We start from the raw sequence: 19,904 nt of genomic DNA, 5'->3' as shown, positions 1-19,904 counted from the left end.
GCATAAGCGGTTTGGAAAATGAATGGAAAAAAATATCTAATTTATATTGTGTCTTTCTGCCACTGAACAGAGTATCATCTACTATGTGAGTCGGTCTTTAAAGTTGGAAGAATGGCTGACTAATGAGACAGTTCAGGAGGCTCTGCGTCCTTGCCTCGCGCCTACCTACGTAGACAGTGACCCCACCTTCAACCTGAACATTGATGAGGACTACGACCACAGAGCATCTGGCATTACTCCCTCTGCCTTCTGCATGGTTTACCTGGACTGGATCCAATATTGCAACAGCAGGCGTCAGACGGTTAGGATCTTTACACTATTGTCTCGCATGGGTCGAGTTTGTTTTTGCTGTGTCACTTTTACTCTACTTATGCCCACCCTGTGATGTAGTGGTGGGTCAAGAGAAAGCAGGATGGCCAATGGCAGATCTATAATGCCAATTTCATGTTGATATTATTTGATTTTTTGGCATCTAATAAATGCAACAATTTAACAATCACAAATGAGACAGAAAATTGCTGAGGCTAAGTGAACATTTATTGAACGCAAATGTTGTCTGCTTCGTCTCTGCTTAACTACATCTGTACTCTGTATGCAGTCACTTATTTTAAATTTTAAGAAAAGTATCAACTAATTAAATGTTGGCAGGCAATCAAAAAACAAAACAAAAAAAACCTTAAAAACTGATTAAAAAAAATAATTAAAAACAATGCACACAACAACAGCATTTATCAGCAGATAAAGGGAGCGCAATCATCATTCCACGGCAGCCACACTGACAAGGCTGCCTGCAGATTTGTCTGCAGAGATTTTCGTGTTTATCGGGCCCCTTGAGCGCAGAGATCAGCTGATCAGTTGCTCTATCCATCCATGTAACACTCAATAACCTTTGCAACTTTAAAATTATTTGAAACTTACTAAAGAAAAGTGGAAATGGGAGAAAATAGCAAGGAAGGGGCTTTAAGTATGCTCAGTGTGTGTATGTATTTCTCCATCTTCATCTGAGGCTTTGTTAAACATTTTGGCTGTTGTAAATCTAGTTGACTGACTTTCCCAACTAAAAGTGGCAGTCATGTGCAGGTTTCCACTTAATTATTGTAGAAGTGTGGTCATTAACTTGTACAGTATCCCATCACTTCAGCACACAAACTTTCTGATGTGTCATTGTGTTGCAGCCGGTGAACAGTGAGCGGGATTCTCCCCTGGTCAACCTCTGCTTTGGGCTGTGTATTCTGGGAAGACGAGCCCTTGGCACGGCCTCCCACAGCATGTCTGCAAGGTAACACTGCCATACCATACCACCACCTCACTTACTCCAGCGTATAAAACTCACCATTCACTGTACAAGAGCTCACACAAGGTAATACTGTGGGTTTATCCTGTTGGCAGCTTGGAGCCGTTCCTCTACGGACTCCATGCCCTCTTCAAGGGAGACTTCCGCATCACCTCCCCCAGGGACGAATGGGTGTTTGCAGATATGGACCTGTTAAATCGAGTGGTAGCTCCAGGAGTGCGGATGTCCCTCAAATTGCATCAGGTAGCACTTATCTTATAGCCATAGGCATTCAGTAGGCATTTCACTACTTGGTTATAGGGGTTACCAGGCTTGACATGCAGGTGAAACTCCCATTTGCCTCTTAAAAGCTCTGCATCAAATTGCCCTGGAAAAATAGCACTGGCATATCCGAATAGGGATGGAAAAACAGCGTGTTTATGAGTTTTCACTCTATACCTGCATCTGCCTCAGGGTGCCCTAGTGGCTCAGCTGGTGGAGCATGCACCAGTAAAGGAATACTTTGCCAATTTCAACCATCTTTCTATCATTACAGTGCCACTAGTACTGTATGTGGAAATGAACAATGTTTACCTTCCTCCATGTTGCCTGCATCCAGAACCCCCCTGTCCATTTGTCAGTAAAAGTCTGGCAGATGACGTGTTTCACTTATACACTGCCCCAGTTTGTTACCTGGCACTGTTGTCTGCACAGTGCATTCTGGTTGTAGGTTTTCTATCCTTTTAGCCAAAGGGAGTATCACAGCCCTTTCTCGCTGTTTTCTGTGTTCATGTAGCATCAATTTTAAAAATATTTGCGCCTGTCTACAGCATAGACAACCCATATTTATGAAAACACCATCTCTCCATCAGTGAATTATTCCTTTGACATCTTGATGCAGCCGCCCAGGTTGGAGTCCAGCTCAAGCCCTTTGTGGCATGTCATCCCCTCCGCCCTGTCTTTCTTTTCTCACTCTACTTTGACGAGCCAAAAAAATTGCCAGTAAATAAATAAAGGCTCATGTCTGCCTTGTAGCATATTTGCTGCATCGCTGAATTTCTTGTGAATGTTTCTAACCTGGACATAACAAAATGACAAAATATCACATTGATAATCAGTTACTTCAGTTTTCCACAAAGGTGTCTGCTCTGTTCAAGGACAGATGATTGTCTTATTTGTTTCTCCAAATTAATTTTTGCTCCAGGCAGAATATTTTGAAAGACATTTTGCTATCAGTGGCAGCTGATTTGAAATGGGATTTGGGCAACAGAAAATACCTATGTATAACAAGAGCACAGTAGGATGATAACTTAAAATGCCAGTAAGAAATCAGGGGTTGACAGCATTGCTCTATGAAGTTGTGCTGGTGCTGTATGAAAAATTTACTGGAAACATTACCCACAGTCATTTACAGTGAAGCCAGACCAGGCACAGATGAAAATGGGTCAAAACAAGATTATGTTTTTGCAACTTGCAAGACATTATTCAGAGGAAAAATCTGAAGTAAACAAATCTAGCTTTGTTTTAGCAGTGTGATCTGTAAAATTTAACAACCCAGCAGGCTACTGAAATGCTTCATTAGGCAGTCTACGTGATTAAAATTGTGCTCAGGCCTGTTTTTCTGTGTAGCCATGTTTCATTGACTATTTCTGCTACTGAGAGTAATTAACTGAGATCAACCCTGTAATCTGTGTCTCTTCCAGGACCATTTCACATCTCCAGACGAGTACGAAGATCCTATGGTCCTCTATGATGCCATCACAGCCAACGAGGAGAAGATGTTGATATCACATGAGGGCGACCCCGTGTGGCGCAGCGCCATCCTGGCAAATATGCCCTCACTGCTGGCCCTACGGCACATAATGGATGATGGCAGCGACGAGTACAAGATCATCATGCTCAACAAGCGGTTCCTCAGCTTTCGGGTTATCAAGGTCATAACTGTTCCTAGTTAAGATTTATCGTCAAACTACCTGGCTTGTTTTAGCAATAGGCCACTTAAGCTTCACAAATCCAGCGGCAGTTTTGGAGTCATTCATTATGTATTTATCATTGTAGATAAGTATTCTGTGAAATTCAGTCTTTCCTGTCTCTACTCTTTTAAATAAGGCTAAGGTATCAAATGTAAGAGAAATTCAGTGGTTTTACAGTTTGAAATTGACAACCCATAACCATTTCCTATTAGTTCTTGTTCTTGAACTAATTAAATTCCAAACATCCATCACATCCAACTTGTCAAGATCATGCTGTTATATGGAAGATGATAAAACAAATACTGGACAGTTTCTTGTCTTCGTGTCACTCTCGGGGCACACTCACTTTGAAATGTGGGATAGGATGACAATGTTTTGCTTAATATTCAAGAAGGTTTTTCCACACTGGAGACCAGATATGGGATGTACTTTATTATATAGTGCCTGTGTTCTCCTGACCTGTCCTTGTGCTGCCCTCTACAGGTGAACAGGGAGTGCGTGCGTGGGCTGTGGGCGGGGCAGCAGCAGGAGCTGGTCTTCTTGCGCAATCGTAACCCAGAGCGCGGCAGCATTCAAAATGCCAAGCAGGCCCTGAGGAATATGATAAACTCATCATGCGACCAGCCCATCGGCTACCCCATCTACGTGTCGCCCCTCACCACCTCCTATGCCGGGGGCCACAGCCAGCTTCGGTCTGTTTGGGGAGGACCCGTCAGTCCTCACAACATTTACACTTGGCTCATCAGTAGCTGGGACAGGTACATGGCTTTAATTTCTTTCTCAGTCTCACAGATGCTGATGATAATGCTGTGATGATTCAGAGAGCTTACCTCTGTCTCTGCAGGTTACAGAAGGGTTGTGGTGCTGGCTGTAACAGCGGAGGGAACATTGAGGACTCAGACTGCGGGGGCGGCTCCACCTCCATCTCCACCAACCCGGCTGTCCACACCACCCAGAGCACACCAGCCTCCAGCCTCCCCCAGCCCCACATCACCACTGTCCAGCCCTCCATGGGTAAGCCCAAAACCCTCTGCCTCTGTCTGTAGCCTGCGCTTTACACATCCTGTTAAGTCACTGTAGCAAGCTTATGTTATAATCGCATATGTCCTGCTGCTCAGAGCAGTATTAATCACCCATGTTGAGGAAGAGCAACACTTTGTGACCAGAGTAAGTCATTGTACAGCCCACAGCTTCGGGGTCATTTCTGTATCTGTGGAGGTTAGTCCCCCGCTAATGAAATGCTCTGCTTAAGCCTTGGACCTTTGCTATTTTTGTCTCTTTTATCACAGAACAAAAACAGCAACTGTCAGACTGTCTTGTCTGACTACTTGTTTTGGTTGTGCTGTAAGCCATGGGGTCTCAACCTTTTCTACACCAAGGCCCACCTATTCATCAGTATAACATGCCAGTCATTATTATGTGTATTTGTCTTTTGGCAAATCTATTATTTTGTGTATTAAACAAGTACTGACACTAATACCATTTTTTCTTGAATTGAAATGCTAGTAGGTCATACAATCAGAACTGAATTTAAAAAATGTATCGGTTAGTGATCATCGTATGAACTTGTCTGGCTATAGACAGAACATAACAAACATTTATTGATATGTAAATGTTCCATACCATAATTTAATGGAAGTTGAATCAATTTAACACCCTCTGTTCCGCTTTAGGTACAGACAACCCCGTCGGTCCGACCCCAAACTGGCCCCATCACCCTCAACCTCTTCCCTTAGCCCTGCTCAGCCAGTCAGAGGGCAGGATGGAGACAGGGCTGCTTTCCTCCCTGCAACGCACTTCCTCCATCCAGGGGCTCCTGGGCCAACAGCTGTCCAGCTCCCAGCTCTCTTTCAGCAGCTCCGTGGCTCCTCCTCCCCTGCCAGGCCCCGAACGCTTCTGTCCCGGGAGTCTCCTGGAGAGCTCAGGGCACAGAGCAGGCCAGCGGGCTGGCCTGGGCCAGGGCAGCGGACTACACTATGAGAGCCACTTTGGGAAGTGGAGTCTTTCGGGAAGGAAGGGCTTTAACGGACCGGCTGCAGTGGAGGGGGACGGAGGAACAATACAGACCATACGCACACAGGTAAAGGAGCGCCGTTTACTGTTCACTTGTATTTAATTTACGTCAGCTCAGAGTGCTCATTAGGGGAGCCCGCTGAAAGTTGATGATTCATCTCTCACAGATCACTTGTGGTCGAGTTGAGCATTTTTTTTTTTCTATTTTTTTCCTGTCTTTTTTTTTTTTAAGATATTGTGTATTGCAGTACCACAGCAAAACAGATTAAATGTAGTCTATTTCCCCAGAGAGGCACCATGACTTTTCCACCACATGGTACAGCACAACCCGACACGACTATGCTCATTTTTGGTACCTGCTACTTTTCTGGAGTGCGTTCTCCACTGCAAATAGTACCCCCACAATGTATCTGGTCGTCATAGTGACGTAACATCATCTTCAATGTGACACACAGGAGCAATAGAGGATATTGAAGGAGTGGTGTTCTTGACTCTCGTTACATGGCTGTTTGTCACAGCAAAGAGACAAATTTTGATTCAAAAGAGGCTGAAGGCAGCAAGACAAAAGACTGGCGGAAAAAAGTCTTACAAGATACTATCCACAACTATAGAAAACCAAAAAAGGTGAGTAGAGTCAAGTTGAGTTATACTCCGTGGTAGAAAAGTGGATAAAAATAGCAACATGTTTGTAAGAGACACTTTCAAACACAATGCTGTCTGTCTATACTATTTCACCAGCAATTCACTACTGTCAGTTCAATATTACAGTTGAAAATATTCATGCACACACACCGCTGGGGAAAAAAACACTTTAGGAATCATTGAAAGGACCATGAATTTTCGAGTTTAGGAATTTAGTAAAAAAATTAAGGAATTTAGTATTTCAAATTGAACAGCAATTAAAATATTAAAGAAGCTTTCTTTTTATAGATTTTAAATATCAGATGGTCTAACTGATCATGATTGCTTTGGTTTACAATTTAAATTGCCTATCAACACTGAAATTGTGCCAAAGTATTTTCTGACTCCTAGAAAAATTATAAATAGGCTAAAGAAGAAAAAAAGAAAACAATGGATGGTCTAATTGTTATCTTGAGTGGGCAAATCTGATTTGACTGAGGAACACTGAGTCGGGTGCAGCCCTTGTCCTCATTTCACAGTTGTGACAAATGAGCACAGTAATGGCTTCTAGCAGCAGCACCGATACACCTGTGTGAACATATTTTTAATCTCTTACTGTTTCACAGCCTACTCCTCCTGCACCCCCGCCTGAGGCCTGTCCGACACAAGATCCTCTGGGAGCCACCCAAACAATGGATACAACCCTGCTCACCGCAGGCGACCCCCCCACCCCCCGAGAGGAATCCACAGAGCTGCCTTTACTTGAGCACCTGCGCTGAGTCTGCACTGGGACGCCCCCTGGTGATATTCTCTGCAGCAAAAGCACACCCGCGGTCAACTCTGGGTTGGGCCTGGCCCACTGAGACCGGACTCATTCCACTCCTCTGGACTCATTCCATTTATCCTCGTTCAAAGACAGCTAACTTTATACATCCAAGATTTGTAAATCCTATGATGGAAAATCAACTTTTTTTTCTCTCCATTGCACATTTTTCGACCCACTGCAATACTGGATAGATTTGGCTGAGTACACATGACCCCTCTCCTTCAGCCAAAGGAGTTAAACATCTGATGGCATGCTGAGCTGATGCACGTCAGAATTAGTTCAGCCAACCAGTTTATTCCAAAGTCCGCTTTCACCGTGTCTCATAAGACTTGATGTACTCGTTCCAGAGGCTTTTCTGAGGAAAAAAAGGCACTCGGTGTCTCAATGGACAACTGAATGGTTGTAACAGTAGTGACAGGCCAAAAAGGCCAGTGCAATTGTAAGGGATATTTTGCTTGAGTATTGTTTATTTTTCTATACTGGAGAAGGGAGGACCGCCTCTGACTTTCTCTCACTTGACATCTGCAGCAGCAGTGTTTGCATAACCAATCAAAAACAAAAAGGAAGTTGAAGAAAATGTTGCTGTACTTGCAGGTGAAGGATATATGAATACCATGATAAGCCTTGTTTTGTTTCCCCCCCTTTACCATCCCTGCTGGACCTACAGTTGTGTGACGAATGATATTTATTAAATACATACTATATGACCAATTCTCAGCAACCTTCCCCCACTTCTCCCTCGCACATCACACATATTCAGCAACAATCAGCAGACATGTTTGTGTCCTCTGGTCCGTTTCTTAGAGGTGCCTGACAACGTTGACGTTAAGCAGTTCTGTCTTGAAGCAAGTTTCAGGGAAAAGACTCCCTTCTGTCCCGGCCAATGCGTGGTGCTTTTACCGCTGAGTTTACAGTCTAATTAGGCCCGGGCACGAGTCCTGAAATTTGGCTAGCGACATGGGGCTGCGGGATGACTTGGGACAGAGCTGATGGCCCATGGATCAGGATGGAGTTGGAGGTTAATGCTCACCAGTGACATTGTGTTGATCACAAGACTACAGACTGGGAGTGTTATAAACTAAACTAAAGCCTTTTCTGTTTTGGTGAGTGGAATGTCTTTTTTTTACTTGAAAAATTACAAATTCCTCAGTGTGTAAAGCCCACTGAGTTTGTTTTCTTAGGATGACCGATCAATAACTCCCTCTCCTCCAGTCAGCTCTAGACTTCTCAATAGCAGGGACCCAGGCTGCTTTGTGTGGGGAGCTAGCTGCCACCCAGAGGCCCCTCTGTTTTCTTTGCCTGCAGTACGGCCCTCCTATTACTATACTACTGCTTCTGCATCTCCTGCTACTACTAATATACCCACTACTACTGCTGTTTATACAACAGTTAAATCCAGCGTTTTAGTTGGAAATAAAGTTGAATACATACTGAAAGCAAAGGTGGAATATTTATTTGATTAAATCTGTCTTAAAGATATCTTTAAAGGGGTTTGTCTATATGGTGTGCTGATATATCAAATTGGAGATAAGATTCTGCCTTCTGTCAACTGTAACCCCCCCTACCCCCACCCTACTCCACTATGTTTGTATCATTGCATTTGTATCATCTCACCGATGGCTGTCTCTTTGTTTTGTTCTTTTCTCCCCAAGTGTGTAATATAACTGGAAGTATTCCTGAGAAGTCACTTTAAGTTGGTTTCTTTCCCACTCTTGCACTCTTTTGCTCCACCACTGTGAAAAACAGATTAAAAACACTGATTGAGGGTTTTAATGGGTCGAGGATGATCACAACACATTTAAAAAAGAAAGAAAAAAAAAAGCAGGCAGTCTGACCAAATTCTGCACTAATTGTTTCCCTGGGTTCAGAGGCTTTAGGCCAAGGCAAATTAATGTCAGTCCAATGCCCAGTCGTGTCTGTTTTACCAGTCGAGCGATTCTGGAATAATCTTGTGCCATAGCATAAATTGTTATACCAGAAAACTGCCTTGTACGCTAGTTTTCACACCAAATAATCTCTTAAACTGTGTTCAGTTGTAGGAACATTGAAAGGAAGCCAGCGTTCTCAGGGTCTATAATGGGAAAGAAATTGACTTGTCGTCTTCTGCGGGAAGACTTTTTATTTTTGTTTTGTTTGCTTTTTTTTTTTTTTTTTTGTCCAAAGGGAGTAAACTGAAAGGGGGACAAGATCCTAAAGTGGTGAAACTGTCGAAATTATCAGTTGTGTATTGGATCAAATTGCACCAGATGCCACTTTTTTTCTGGTTTGTAATCTCTGGGGATCAAACGTTTCTCCTCGACACTGCATGCTGTCACGGCCACGTCGTATTTATCGAATCAGTTGATCTTTGCAGCACCCCCCCCTCCTCCTCCAGGTCGACGCGTTGTTAGGACATTTTAAAACAAGGGACACGTACAAAGCCAGCCTGTTTCTTTGTCAGATTTGTCGTAATGATCGTCCTGACTGTTGAAGCGACGTACACGAGCTGGCTCCTATCTGTTTAGCGCCCCCGAGGCTTCTTCCTGTGAAGATGCACCAAACCGGCTAAATGATGTGTCAGTATCCCACGCTAACACGTTAGGAACTCCCTTGACTCAGGAAAAACAGAGACTTTCTGATCAGGGCTGCTTTCTGTTTTTCTTTTTTTCCCCTCTCATTCATCTTGTATCCAAAGCAACAGGGAGTTTTTTTTTGTTTGTTTGTTTGTTTTTTTGTTGATGTTTTGTTTTGTACTGGGAGTGAGGAAAGCACAAGTTACTGGACAGACCTGGGTGTCAATAAAAAAAAAAGGGATTACTTAATCTCTGCAATTTATGTACAGCATGTTTGGTATATAAATATATATTTAAAATATAAATCTATTTTATTATGATTCGATTTTGGGTTATTTTACATTCAAAGACACTATGTTGAGGCTTAGGGGGAGGATCTCTTGTGTTTACCCATCAGAGGAGAGAGCTGGCTCCTGAGTGGAGAGGCACTCTTCACGTTGAATTGTGCAGTTTGGGAAGAATCAAGTAAGACTTCTTTTGCACAAATGTATCATACACCATCCCACTTTGTTATTGTTTATTATTTTAGTTATATGGGGAGGGGGTCTTTTATTTAAGAACTTTAAGTCAATGTTCAAAGTTCTGTACAGTTTTTTTATGTGATTTTTTTCTCCTCCTATTTAAATTAAAGCTTTTTGTGTCTTCGTTTGCAAATTAAATGCTGTGAGTGCTTTCATTTTCTGTTTTTTTTTTTTGTTTTTTTTGTTACATTAGTTACTGTTTTGTGGGCTGGAGTGTCTTCCATCGAGAGGCTTTGCTTTAAGTTTCACTGAACTCGAGCCCTTCAAAATGTTATGTACTTAAATAAACAATTCTGCTCCAACTCGATTGCAGGGGAAAAGATAATTTTCAGTTTCAGCTGCACTTTGTATCAGCTGAACTCAAGTGCAGGCATGTAAATAATTTGTAGTTTGATCATTTTGCAGCTACCATAACAGTAAGATGATAGTCGATTGAAATGGAACGTGTGTTGAAACAGTCTAAAATGTCATTAGAGATCGAGCTGTTAGACTAAACATCTGTCCGGGGAATTGTAATATGGGGTTGCTATTTTGAGAGAAAAAAAAATACTTTGTTGGGATTTAACCAAGGATCTCTGCTAAACCAGTTAGCCTAGCTGTGGAAGTTATTTGGGTCACGGAGATGAACATTTTGGCGGCGTGTAACACCTCCATCACATGTAGTCGCTAGATATCCAACACCTCTGCAGTCTCTACAGATGACACTACAGCCTAACCAAATCTGTCCTGCACACGCTGATTCAGTGACTGGAGACAGGCAAATATGGATTAGTTAAGTATTGATAATAGAATAATGAAGTATGACTTGTGCCAATATAGCAAATGTATGCTCATCTTGGTATCTATTATTGTCAGGCTGCAGGATCAGGATAGAGGATGTTATAATTCACTTCTTTCTTTGCTACATGATTTAAATACTCAACCATATTGACTGATCCTCTAGTCTTGCTTGGCTGTGTGAAGAGTGTGTCAAGGCAGGACTTAAGAAATCGTCTGTTTTCTTTGCTTGTTCAGTGACTGGGATATTTACCACTGAGGAGTGCTCCAACACTTTGGGCAAAATAACCTTTTTCCGACTCACCCAGACTGAGACAAGATGTTTGATACCATTTTCACCTCTGTACATCCAGTTGTTTAGCTCCTATGGGTAGCATTTCGTGTTAGCTTAGCATAAAGAATTGAAGTCTATAGGAGTCATTAGCTTGGCTCTGTCAGAGTGAAAAATTAAACCTCACAGCAGCTCTGAAGCTGTCTTATTCACACAGTGTATCTCGTGTATTTGAAATACACATGTTGGAGTTCTTATTTCAGGAGAAGTTAGGTGTTCGATCCGGCACAGATTAACTTTTCCTAAAATGACTTCGTTAGTTCGTTTTTTTTTTCTTGCTTTTTTGTGTGTTTGTGTAAATAAGAGACGTTCGGTGTTGCCATTTTTTCATTTTGATGGAACCAGGCTAACGATTCCCATAGACTTCAAGTCTTCATGCTAAGCTAATATGAAATGCTACCTGAAGGGACGCGAAAATAGTATTGAACACCTTGTCTCAGTCTGGGTAAGTCGGAAAGAGTATTTAGGTATGCCTTTAAGGTTCAAAGAGGTATATTCCTGTGGGTAGAGCCAACAATCACTAAAATCCATTCCTAGGTGGTCAGGAAAAGCAAGACGATCCTTGGCTGAGTGATGGTTTGAGAGGCAGCTGTTTGATTGAAGCATGTTTGTTGTGGAGACCAAGTGAAGTAACCTTATGTGGGTGAGGAAATGCTGTTCAATACACTGTATATTACTTAACAGAACTCTCTTTTATTGTAAAAATGTGATTCCTTCACAGGGCGCAGTACAGCGATGCAATGGTATGCAGGGAGCTAGGTAGCATGACTAAAGTTTCAATATCTAGTTGAAACAAACAGAGTCCAGGAAATGTCTTGTTTCCTCAGTGTCTTTTCTCCTACCGCTGTGGATGGTGGGAAAATCAAACAAAGGAGCGCTTCATCAGTGAGGGAGTGTACCGTATCTCATTGTAGCACTCGTCCTCTTCGTCTTTCCCGTCCTTCCATTTGCCATCCTGCCCGGTGCGATGGAGCCACAGCACGAGCACCAGCAGAGCCAACAGCACCAGGGTCATGGACAGGGTCAGCAGCACGCCCTGCAGTATCCCCGAGGACCTCTCCGGAGCTGCAGACACAGGAGACCGAGACGAAAACATCATCTGTTACAGGAACGAGAAAATAATCCAGAATGTGGAAGAGGCAGAGTGGCACACGAGTCCACAACAGAGGCACTCACGGCTGTAGATGGACAGGTTGACGTAGCAGTTCTGAGTTCCCAGGACATTAGAGGCGGAGCAGCGGTACAGTCCAGATGTCTGAGATGACACGTTCACAATTTGGACGGTGCCAGATAGATCCCCTGTTACAGAGAGCAGAGAGTCAGATTAACATTCTACTGGGGGAAGGATGCAGAGCAAGAGAGGTCCAAAACTAGAAATGATTCCTTACAAGTCAGATGGGCAAGGAATGTCTTTATTAGGTAGACTGACAGAGTTAGGAGGAAGAATTCATGCAAAATACAAAATGTAAGATATTTTCCCACTTACCCCTAGTGCAATTTATGCATCCTCTTAAGACAGGCTCAGACTACAGAGTCTTGGGCCGATTTAACCTCGATTAACCCCTCCCAGCGATCAGAGGAGAAATCTGGTCTGGGACCTTGGTCTGCACAGAAGTTCAGCCCAGATTATCTGGTAATGCGAGGAGTTTACCAATCCCGTCTTACACCTCCTGACAGCTCACAGATTCATTGGGGTCGCCCCGATAATTTTCAAACGTGATATTTAGGATTTAAAATCTGGACGATTACATCAGTACTTTCCCAGTGGGACCACACCAGCTGCCAACAAGCCGTGTTGAGATAGAGGAAGGGCTTGTCAATATGTGGCAAAAAAACACAACTGCCCTGAATAACATGTCTTCCAAGACATAACTGTACCTGTGAGTTGGTATATTGCTCCCTCTGGTACAATAATCCTAACATCCTGTAGTGTGTGATGCGTCATTATTTTTCAAATCTTGTAGTGTGTGCATGTTTGAGATTAGAGGGAACATCAGTGAAGATTCTCCTTATGTGCGAGATGCAACCCGATTTCAAAATCAGATAGGATTTTAAAACTCCTGTCATCTGATCTCGGTCTTAGTTTTGGTGTTATTTGACCAGTTCTTTCCAAAAACAATGACATGGACGCCCAACATAATCCACCAGCCACAGGGACAAAGTGTTGTTTATAAACTATTTCCTGTTGAAGAACTCAGGCAAACTGTATTTCTGCCTCTAATTTGTGCTCACGGCAGGTGATTTTTTTCTTTTAAATGTGTAGGCTATGCTGAAACACACGGCACCACCTACCCTCCATATTGACGGGGAGCGAGATCTCCTCTGGATTCAGCTTGTCCCAGTGTATTTCAGGAGCAGGGACACCCTCAGCCACCGTGCAGGAGAGAGTCACACTTCCCCCAAGCTCAATGTCTCCGTCCCACTGGCACGCAGGCAGCGAGGGTGGCGCTGCAACACCAACATCAGCTCATTAATCTACAGCAAATTCTTCAATATACACAGTGGCAAGAGGATAATGTGTGTTGATGCTTCCTAGTTCCAATCTGTCAAATTTCTCTTATTACTGATCGTAACAATACATAATGATCAGAGCTTCCATATTCCTTGATGAAATGGAAATGCTAACAAGCAGCGCAGCAAACTGAGCAGTCAGTGTGGCTGCTCATTCTCTTCTTCCCTTTAAAAAGATGTATACCATGTTTGAAGCCAGCAGTGGAGCTCCACCAGCTGTTCTGGGCTTAGATGGGAAATGAAAGAGCTTTTTTGGTAGTCACTCAAAAGGAAAATTATGCCCCCTGCTGCTCATGTCGGTGTCAGTCAGGGCACATTTAAGGCTCTGCTCTGGGCCCACATGGGGATATTTCTTTTTAAAAAATTACCATCTTATACAAATCAGCACACTGTTTTGGCTATTTTCCATCACTGTACATTAGGCAATTTTTAACCCCTGCCAGCAGAGTTAGACAGGGTCTGTTTGTTTTTTTAGCGGGATATCTTTAAAAGCTATGAAGGGAGGTTTGTCATGGGCGAACGAAGAACTGATTATTTTTTCCACACACTGACTGGCAAAAGTGGGGCATGACTTTTTGGTGAATATCCAACATGTGGAACTGACTGCACAGTGTTGATGGAGGAATGCGCTCCACTGAGTGATTTTTGAGTTTAAGTGCTGTTTCCCTGAATCTTGATGAGGTGGGCCAAAAGAACAATTTTGTCCTTTCATTAGTTATCACTGGTGCTGACCTGATCTCTCCAGGTTGTTTGTTCGGGTTGCTTGTGGTTTCACCTCTTTTTGTTGTGACTCTTGGGACAGAGACAGGGGCAGCCTCAGACGACCTGGGAGGTCGAGTGGCCGAGGACCTGAGCAGGTTACTCATGCTGCCCTGAGTTTTGGAACCACCTACCTAAAACAGTGAGGACGAGCTCTCCGATGCCGGGGTCTCCTGCCTCCGGTGGGTTGTTCACCATGCAGCGGTAAATACCAGCATCTGATATCCGCGTGTCATTCAGGATAATATCTGCACTCCAGGGAATACCTTCATAATAAAGTTAGTCTGTGTGAATTAATCACGGTTTTTATCCCCGGCATTGTGACATTTATAAAAAATAAATAAATAAATAAATAAAACAAAAAACAAGAACAGTTATACATTTCTAGCTAAAACATGTAAGATTCAGTTTTCATGTTGTATTTCCAGGACATTTTAAGAACTGGCCAGTGTTTGTTTTGAACAGCATGTGACTAAGGCCCCCTTTGAGATGCCAAAAGATGTCAAGTACCTGCAAATGCCACCCTGCCAATGAGGGAGGGGTCTTCAATCACCTGGCCGTGGTCATACACAATCACCTGGCAGTGAGAGCAAGCAGTGTCAGCTTCCAGAAACATATCATATCATATCATATCAAAGTATATATAAAGCATATGAGTAGCGTGGAAGGTAATGCACACACTGCACATTTGAATTAAAAATATATACGCAATAGAGGTAACAGATGACCTCATACAATTTACACTACAGCCAGTTCCAGTTCTTGGTATGTATGATTGTGTTTTTCCAGCTTTCCAGCTAATGGAGTGGCAATCTGGGCTATCTGACCAATCAGATTGCCCGGCTGTATGGTTAAAGCATTTCGGACATGCCTGTAATGAGCTCCCTGTGTGGGGTGCAGACCTGTATTGGGGACTCTGGACTGGAAAAGGGTGCTAGGGTCCAGATAACATTGAGTCTGGACAGGGGACTCGTGGTGAAGAAGGAGCAGGGCAGAATGACAAAATCGCCTTGAACCACTTCCAGGCTGGATTCCCGCATGGTTACCCTCAGTGCCGCTACAATAGTGGACAAGGAGGAAAATGACAAGGCTTTATGGTCCATGAAAAAAAGAAACATTAAAGCAGCAGCAGATCATAATTGTGCAAACCTCCGTGTAAGATAATGGCAAGGCAGCAGGAATGAATGTCAAACTCTGGGTTGTTTCTCAGATTTATTCGTGTAATATTTTGGAGTTGAGTTTTTAACAGCTCAGTTTGAACTTGCCCAAGGTTCTGTGGATAAGCCGACTGTGCGCCAGTCCTCCCTCGCCTCCCTCATTACTGAAATAATGAACTCTTCCCCCGCCTCTGTGGCATCCCCAGGCCTTTTGTATGTGTGTGGGAAATCACCATGCATATTGGTTGTTAATTACACTTGACAGCTCTTAGAGGACGCCAAACCTATCACAGCCTGCTTGGACAGAGCCGGGAACAACAGCCCATTTCACTGTGATGTGTTCAAACTGAGTGTATTGTTTTCAAGTGACCAGTTTTTAAAACGTCCAATCAATCCTTATAAAGCCATTCAGGATAAATTCACTTGTAAGGAAAGAGTGCAAGCTTTATTGGCTGTAACTGCTCATCAAAGGTGCTGCTCCTCCCCTCAGAGCTTGACCCGTTTTTTTTTTAATTGCTTGATTGGGTCAAGCAATTAATAAATGAATGCACTTGAATTCTTCCAGTTCATAGGTGTTCAAACAGTGACACAGCAACATTGTGAGTGGAACATGCAGATTCTAAGAGTCATAGTTAGCGCATTTTCACTCCTGAAGGCTAAAGAGTTAAAGATATAGATCCCCTCTCTATATGAGCCCCCCAAAGTTAATTACTAAAAGTAATTCTTCATTAATTGTCATTATGATCAACAGTCACTTCTGGTATGTTAACAAAAAAATCCAAACCTTTGATATTTCAGTTAGGTTTCTTTCAAGCCCTGTGTAGAAAACTGTTTTAAATACATTTTTTTTTAAATGTCGAAATGCATTTGCTGACCCAAGAGAATGGAGTATGATATCCAAAAGCACGAAATCCAGCAGCCTGAGGTTTCACATCCAAGGAGATATGGGCATACAGACAAATCATCATATCTCATCTCTGCCTTTTTTTTTTTCACTATATTGCCATTAACATTGTGTAATATAAACTGTGAGTCACTGTAAACTGCAGGGCTTTGTCTTTTATCTATGTACAACAGAATGAACTCCAGTGCAGACTTATAGTAACACACAGCAACTCTCATCACTGCGTATATCCCCAAAATACTGCTGGCTATACCAGTGTAGCATTTCCATTAATGTTAATCAAACTCGGTTAAGGAGCAACACTTGTCTTGGTGCACTACTTCAACCCTGCAGGCAGTAGAGGCCGACTCACCAATCTCAAGAGGGGTAAAACACACAGTCAGGACCCAGACCATCCATCTTCCAGAGCAGCCCATCGCTGGGAAGAAATATAGAAAGGCAGTTCTCTCTCCTCTGTGCACAAATTGGTGTCCAGAAACTAGGCATGCATCACTAATCTACTGAGCGCTGCAACCAATCCCACCCTGCCCTTCATTCCCGTTCCCATAATTAATTAGCTACCCTAACCCTATTGTCAAGCTTAGGTAAGAATAAATCTGTTTATCATACAATAAATATTCTAGCTGAATATACAGAATATGTCTGATATATATGATATAATTCCAAGATATTTAATTGTGGATTAGGCCAATTAGAGAGCTGTCTTCAGTGTGTTTTGTTAGATATGGAAAGTAGAATCACTGAACAAAAATAGCTCATTTGGTTATTTTCACAAGACTTAAAACTAACAGCTACTGTAACATGCTTCTTCTCCAAATCCTTTATCTTCCCGTTGTAAGTTGTTGCCGAAAGATTATGTGGAGCCTGTTCACATGACAGTGACACAGCTGTCAGTCATCCCTTACAGTACAACATAATCCTGTATCAAGAGAGAAATGTCACATTTCATGTAATGGATCAAAACAGAGCCGGATTTACCGTTTCATATTTTAAGTGTTCCTCTAACACTGGCTGTTGCTGTATTGAAAAACTACAGAGTACAGAGCAATATAGAAAAACTGGAAGATGCAGCTGTGCCTTTTTTTTTTTCTTACTTTGTTGAAAGCCTGAGGCCTGTCATGGAAAAGACAAGATGCTCACAGCAGACATGCGGGAGACATTAAACTTGTCTTCACTCAGTTACATGGAATCCTTGCTTTTGTTTGGTCTGGTGTCGTCCCTCAGCCCCAGCCAGTTTACTGCTTCAGTGAGTTTCAGGTGTGCTGACTGACTTGCCCTCTGCAGTGTTGACATTTTGGCTGTTCAGCTGGTGGTTTTACCCAGGGGGACTTAGACAAAGATTAAACTGTAGAATAACATAACTTTTTCTTTCAATTCAACATTACAAGCAGCCATTCAGCAGTGGTGCTACAAGAGAAAATGTGAAATCAAAATAAGCACTGTAATTAAGTCTTATCTAAAACTTTATATATATATATATATATATATATATATATATATATATATATATATATATATATATATATATATATATATATATATATATATAGTTCAGTGTTTTGGAATTTTTTGCACTAGAAAATAAACTTAAATCAGTTAGAGTGGGGGGAGGCATCCTGGTGCGAATTTCCTGCGGGATGAATAAAGTATCTATCTATCTATCTATCTGGTGCCACAGAGGTCTGTGTGTGTGTGTGTGTGTGTGTGCATGTGTGTGTGTGTAGGTTCACCGATTAGCACTCCCTCAAAAAAAATCACCCGGTCCCAGTGTTTCAAAAATGATCTGATAGTGTATTGGTAATTAGACTGGATTGATCCTGAAACTGATATTTCAAAGCTGCAAGAGGAACCTCTGACCTCTCAGATTAGGATTTAGGATTTTCCTGGTTTCTTACAGATTATGGTAACACTTCATCTTGGATTTGGGGTAAATGTGTGTGATGTAATTTGGGGGTAATTGAAAATAAATAAATTACTTGCTAATACCATGAAAGTTGCAGACCAATAAAATGAAGGGGTCTGTGAACTAAACATCCCAAACCATAACACCAAAAGACAGACATTTTTCAAAATTTTAACGTTATTTGACTGTTTTTCCACAGACACTCTTTATGTGATGTAGGACTTTATCAATTTCCACAGCCTGTTCAAATGAGCCCCTTCCTTTGAAAAGTTTGATTTTATTTCCTCATTTTTCCATCAGACACCAGGCAGCCACTCCAACTTACCACCTAGCAGCCGAGACAGCAGAAAAAAGGAAAAGAAAAGAAACTAAGGCTACATACACCGATTAATGGATCCAAGCCAGTTAAAAGATTCAAGGCTGTCATTGGTCATGACCTGTGTTGGAATGTTCAAAGATTAGTTTCTGACACTCGCAGCGAGTCATGTAGCGATAAGGACATCCACGCAGTTATGACCTATGGGCAAAACAAAGTGCTGCCACCGCTCCCCTTTGATGGATTTGCATGAAATTTGATATGCACGCCTCAAATAAGTCGATCCGCCTGCCAAGTCTCAGCGTGATCATCCAAACACACTTTGGGTTTCAAGTGGTGCACCCATCCTACTTCACCAATCACAATAACGTCTCCAATACTGGCTACTGCTGATAGCATGTGGGCCAAAATTCATGACATTTAAACTATCAGATGCAGTGACTGATTTCAGATTTGCTGCACCCCCGTCGTGGTCTGTGTGAAAATATATTTACATGTAGCGGTGGCTGCTGTTGTTCTTAATGACTGGAAGAACCACTGTGGAGTTTTTGATTAGTGAATAAAGCCTTTGGCTAATGGTGGCTTTGCTGTTTACTGGACTTAATACACAACACTGATGCATCGCGGTACACTCATGCTATACAACCAAGCTTTTTTTAAAGATTTGAGCAGTCAAGTCACACAAAAAAGGAGAATTGATGCAGTTTTTCAGAAATGTACAGCAGCTGATAATCATAGTTAAACTGAAATGCCTCAAAGCAGGTGTGCAGGGATAGCTGGGTATCCAAATTTGACCTTTTGTAATATCACCTCATAGAGCCAGGAGCTTGTGGTCGCTGATACGGACTGGTTTTCCTTACTCAGGCACAGTGTGTGCACTCCTATACATGTTTCTTCCACAGAAATGATGTATCTCTACTGTGAAAGAGATGAGATAGCTGTTCCAATGTAAATAAACAAATGATTGAATGCGAATGCTGATCATGTTCAAAACAACTTTGGTCATGTCTAAATAGCACGAGCAAGGAGGAATCCCGAGTCTGATCTTCTGCAAGATGCTGCAGATTTTTTTTTTTTTTTTTTTTGCGTTCATGTCTCTGTGCAAGCATGTGCCTGCTTGCTCCTCGCACAGACAGCTATGATGCTGGAGAGGGGGAGGGAAGGAAATGACTGCCTAACAAGCAGGCTGGCAATAAGCCTGGATCTTTTACATGCACCATTTGTACCATACATTACGGGCATGAGTAGCCACAGTGGGAAACAAACTCCTAACACTGACGCAGACTCTACTGCTGTAGCCTACCTCTTCAGGGCCAGAGAGCCAAGAGAGCCACTGTTACAGATTAACAAATTACACAAAAAATTTTAAAGTGTGTAAAACTCATGTCTTAATTATTTTGCGTATGTATTTCTAATTTTACTGTGTTCCTGAAAATGCTTAGGAGAAACTTTCTCAAATGCCCCAGA

The 19,904-nt window shown here is 42.4% G+C and overlaps 2 protein-coding genes across 3 annotated transcripts in view; one reads left to right on the top strand and one right to left on the bottom strand.

Moving 5' to 3' along the window:
- LOC115372073 (pecanex-like protein 3) overlaps positions 1-9,932 on the top strand; it is a 30,682-nt gene extending 20,750 nt beyond the window's left edge. For both annotated transcript variants that reach the window (XM_030069782.1, XM_030069783.1), the window contains 8 exons: positions 71-301; positions 1,176-1,279; positions 1,390-1,537; positions 2,977-3,207; positions 3,730-4,004; positions 4,091-4,260; positions 4,920-5,326; positions 6,507-9,932. In XM_030069782.1, coding sequence (XP_029925642.1) covers positions 71-301; positions 1,176-1,279; positions 1,390-1,537; positions 2,977-3,207; positions 3,730-4,004; positions 4,091-4,260; positions 4,920-5,326; positions 6,507-6,659 — 1,719 coding nt within the window. In that variant the 3' untranslated portion in view covers positions 6,660-9,932. The remainder of the gene's footprint in view (positions 1-70; positions 302-1,175; positions 1,280-1,389; positions 1,538-2,976; positions 3,208-3,729; positions 4,005-4,090; positions 4,261-4,919; positions 5,327-6,506) is intronic.
- A 1,626-nt stretch (positions 9,933-11,558) lies between these two features.
- Positions 11,559-16,719, bottom strand: LOC115371145 (immunoglobulin superfamily member 11). Its single transcript, XM_030068316.1, has 7 exons — positions 16,571-16,719; positions 15,060-15,214; positions 14,668-14,734; positions 14,292-14,423; positions 13,180-13,335; positions 12,064-12,186; positions 11,559-11,952 (listed from the first exon to the last, which is right to left on the bottom strand). The coding sequence occupies exons 1-7, from the start codon at positions 16,632-16,634 to the stop codon at positions 11,750-11,752; spliced, it is 900 nt and encodes a 299-aa protein (XP_029924176.1). The 5' UTR covers positions 16,635-16,719; the 3' UTR covers positions 11,559-11,749.
- Positions 16,720-19,904: the final 3,185 nt, after the last annotated feature.

The sequence above is a fragment of the Myripristis murdjan genome, chromosome 14, assembly GCF_902150065.1.
Source record: "Myripristis murdjan chromosome 14, fMyrMur1.1, whole genome shotgun sequence".
Classification (NCBI taxonomy): Eukaryota; Metazoa; Chordata; class Actinopteri; order Holocentriformes; family Holocentridae; genus Myripristis; species Myripristis murdjan.
The sequence above is the reverse complement of the archived record's forward strand: the minus strand, read 5'-3'. Positions and strand labels throughout refer to the sequence as shown.

Excerpts from the sequence above, each read along its gene's own strand:
- LOC115371145 (XM_030068316.1), bottom strand. The coding sequence starts at position 16,634 with ATGGGCTGCTCTGGAAGATGGATGGTCTGGGTCCTGACTGTGTGTTTT. Across the intron at positions 14,735-15,059 it reads GTCCAGAGTCCCCAATACAG|GTGATTGTGTATGACCACGG; the intron begins GTCTGCACCCCA and ends TCTCACTGCCAG. Across the intron at positions 14,424-14,667 it reads TGGCAGGGTGGCATTTGCAG|GTATTCCCTGGAGTGCAGAT; the intron begins GTACTTGACATC and ends TTTATTATGAAG.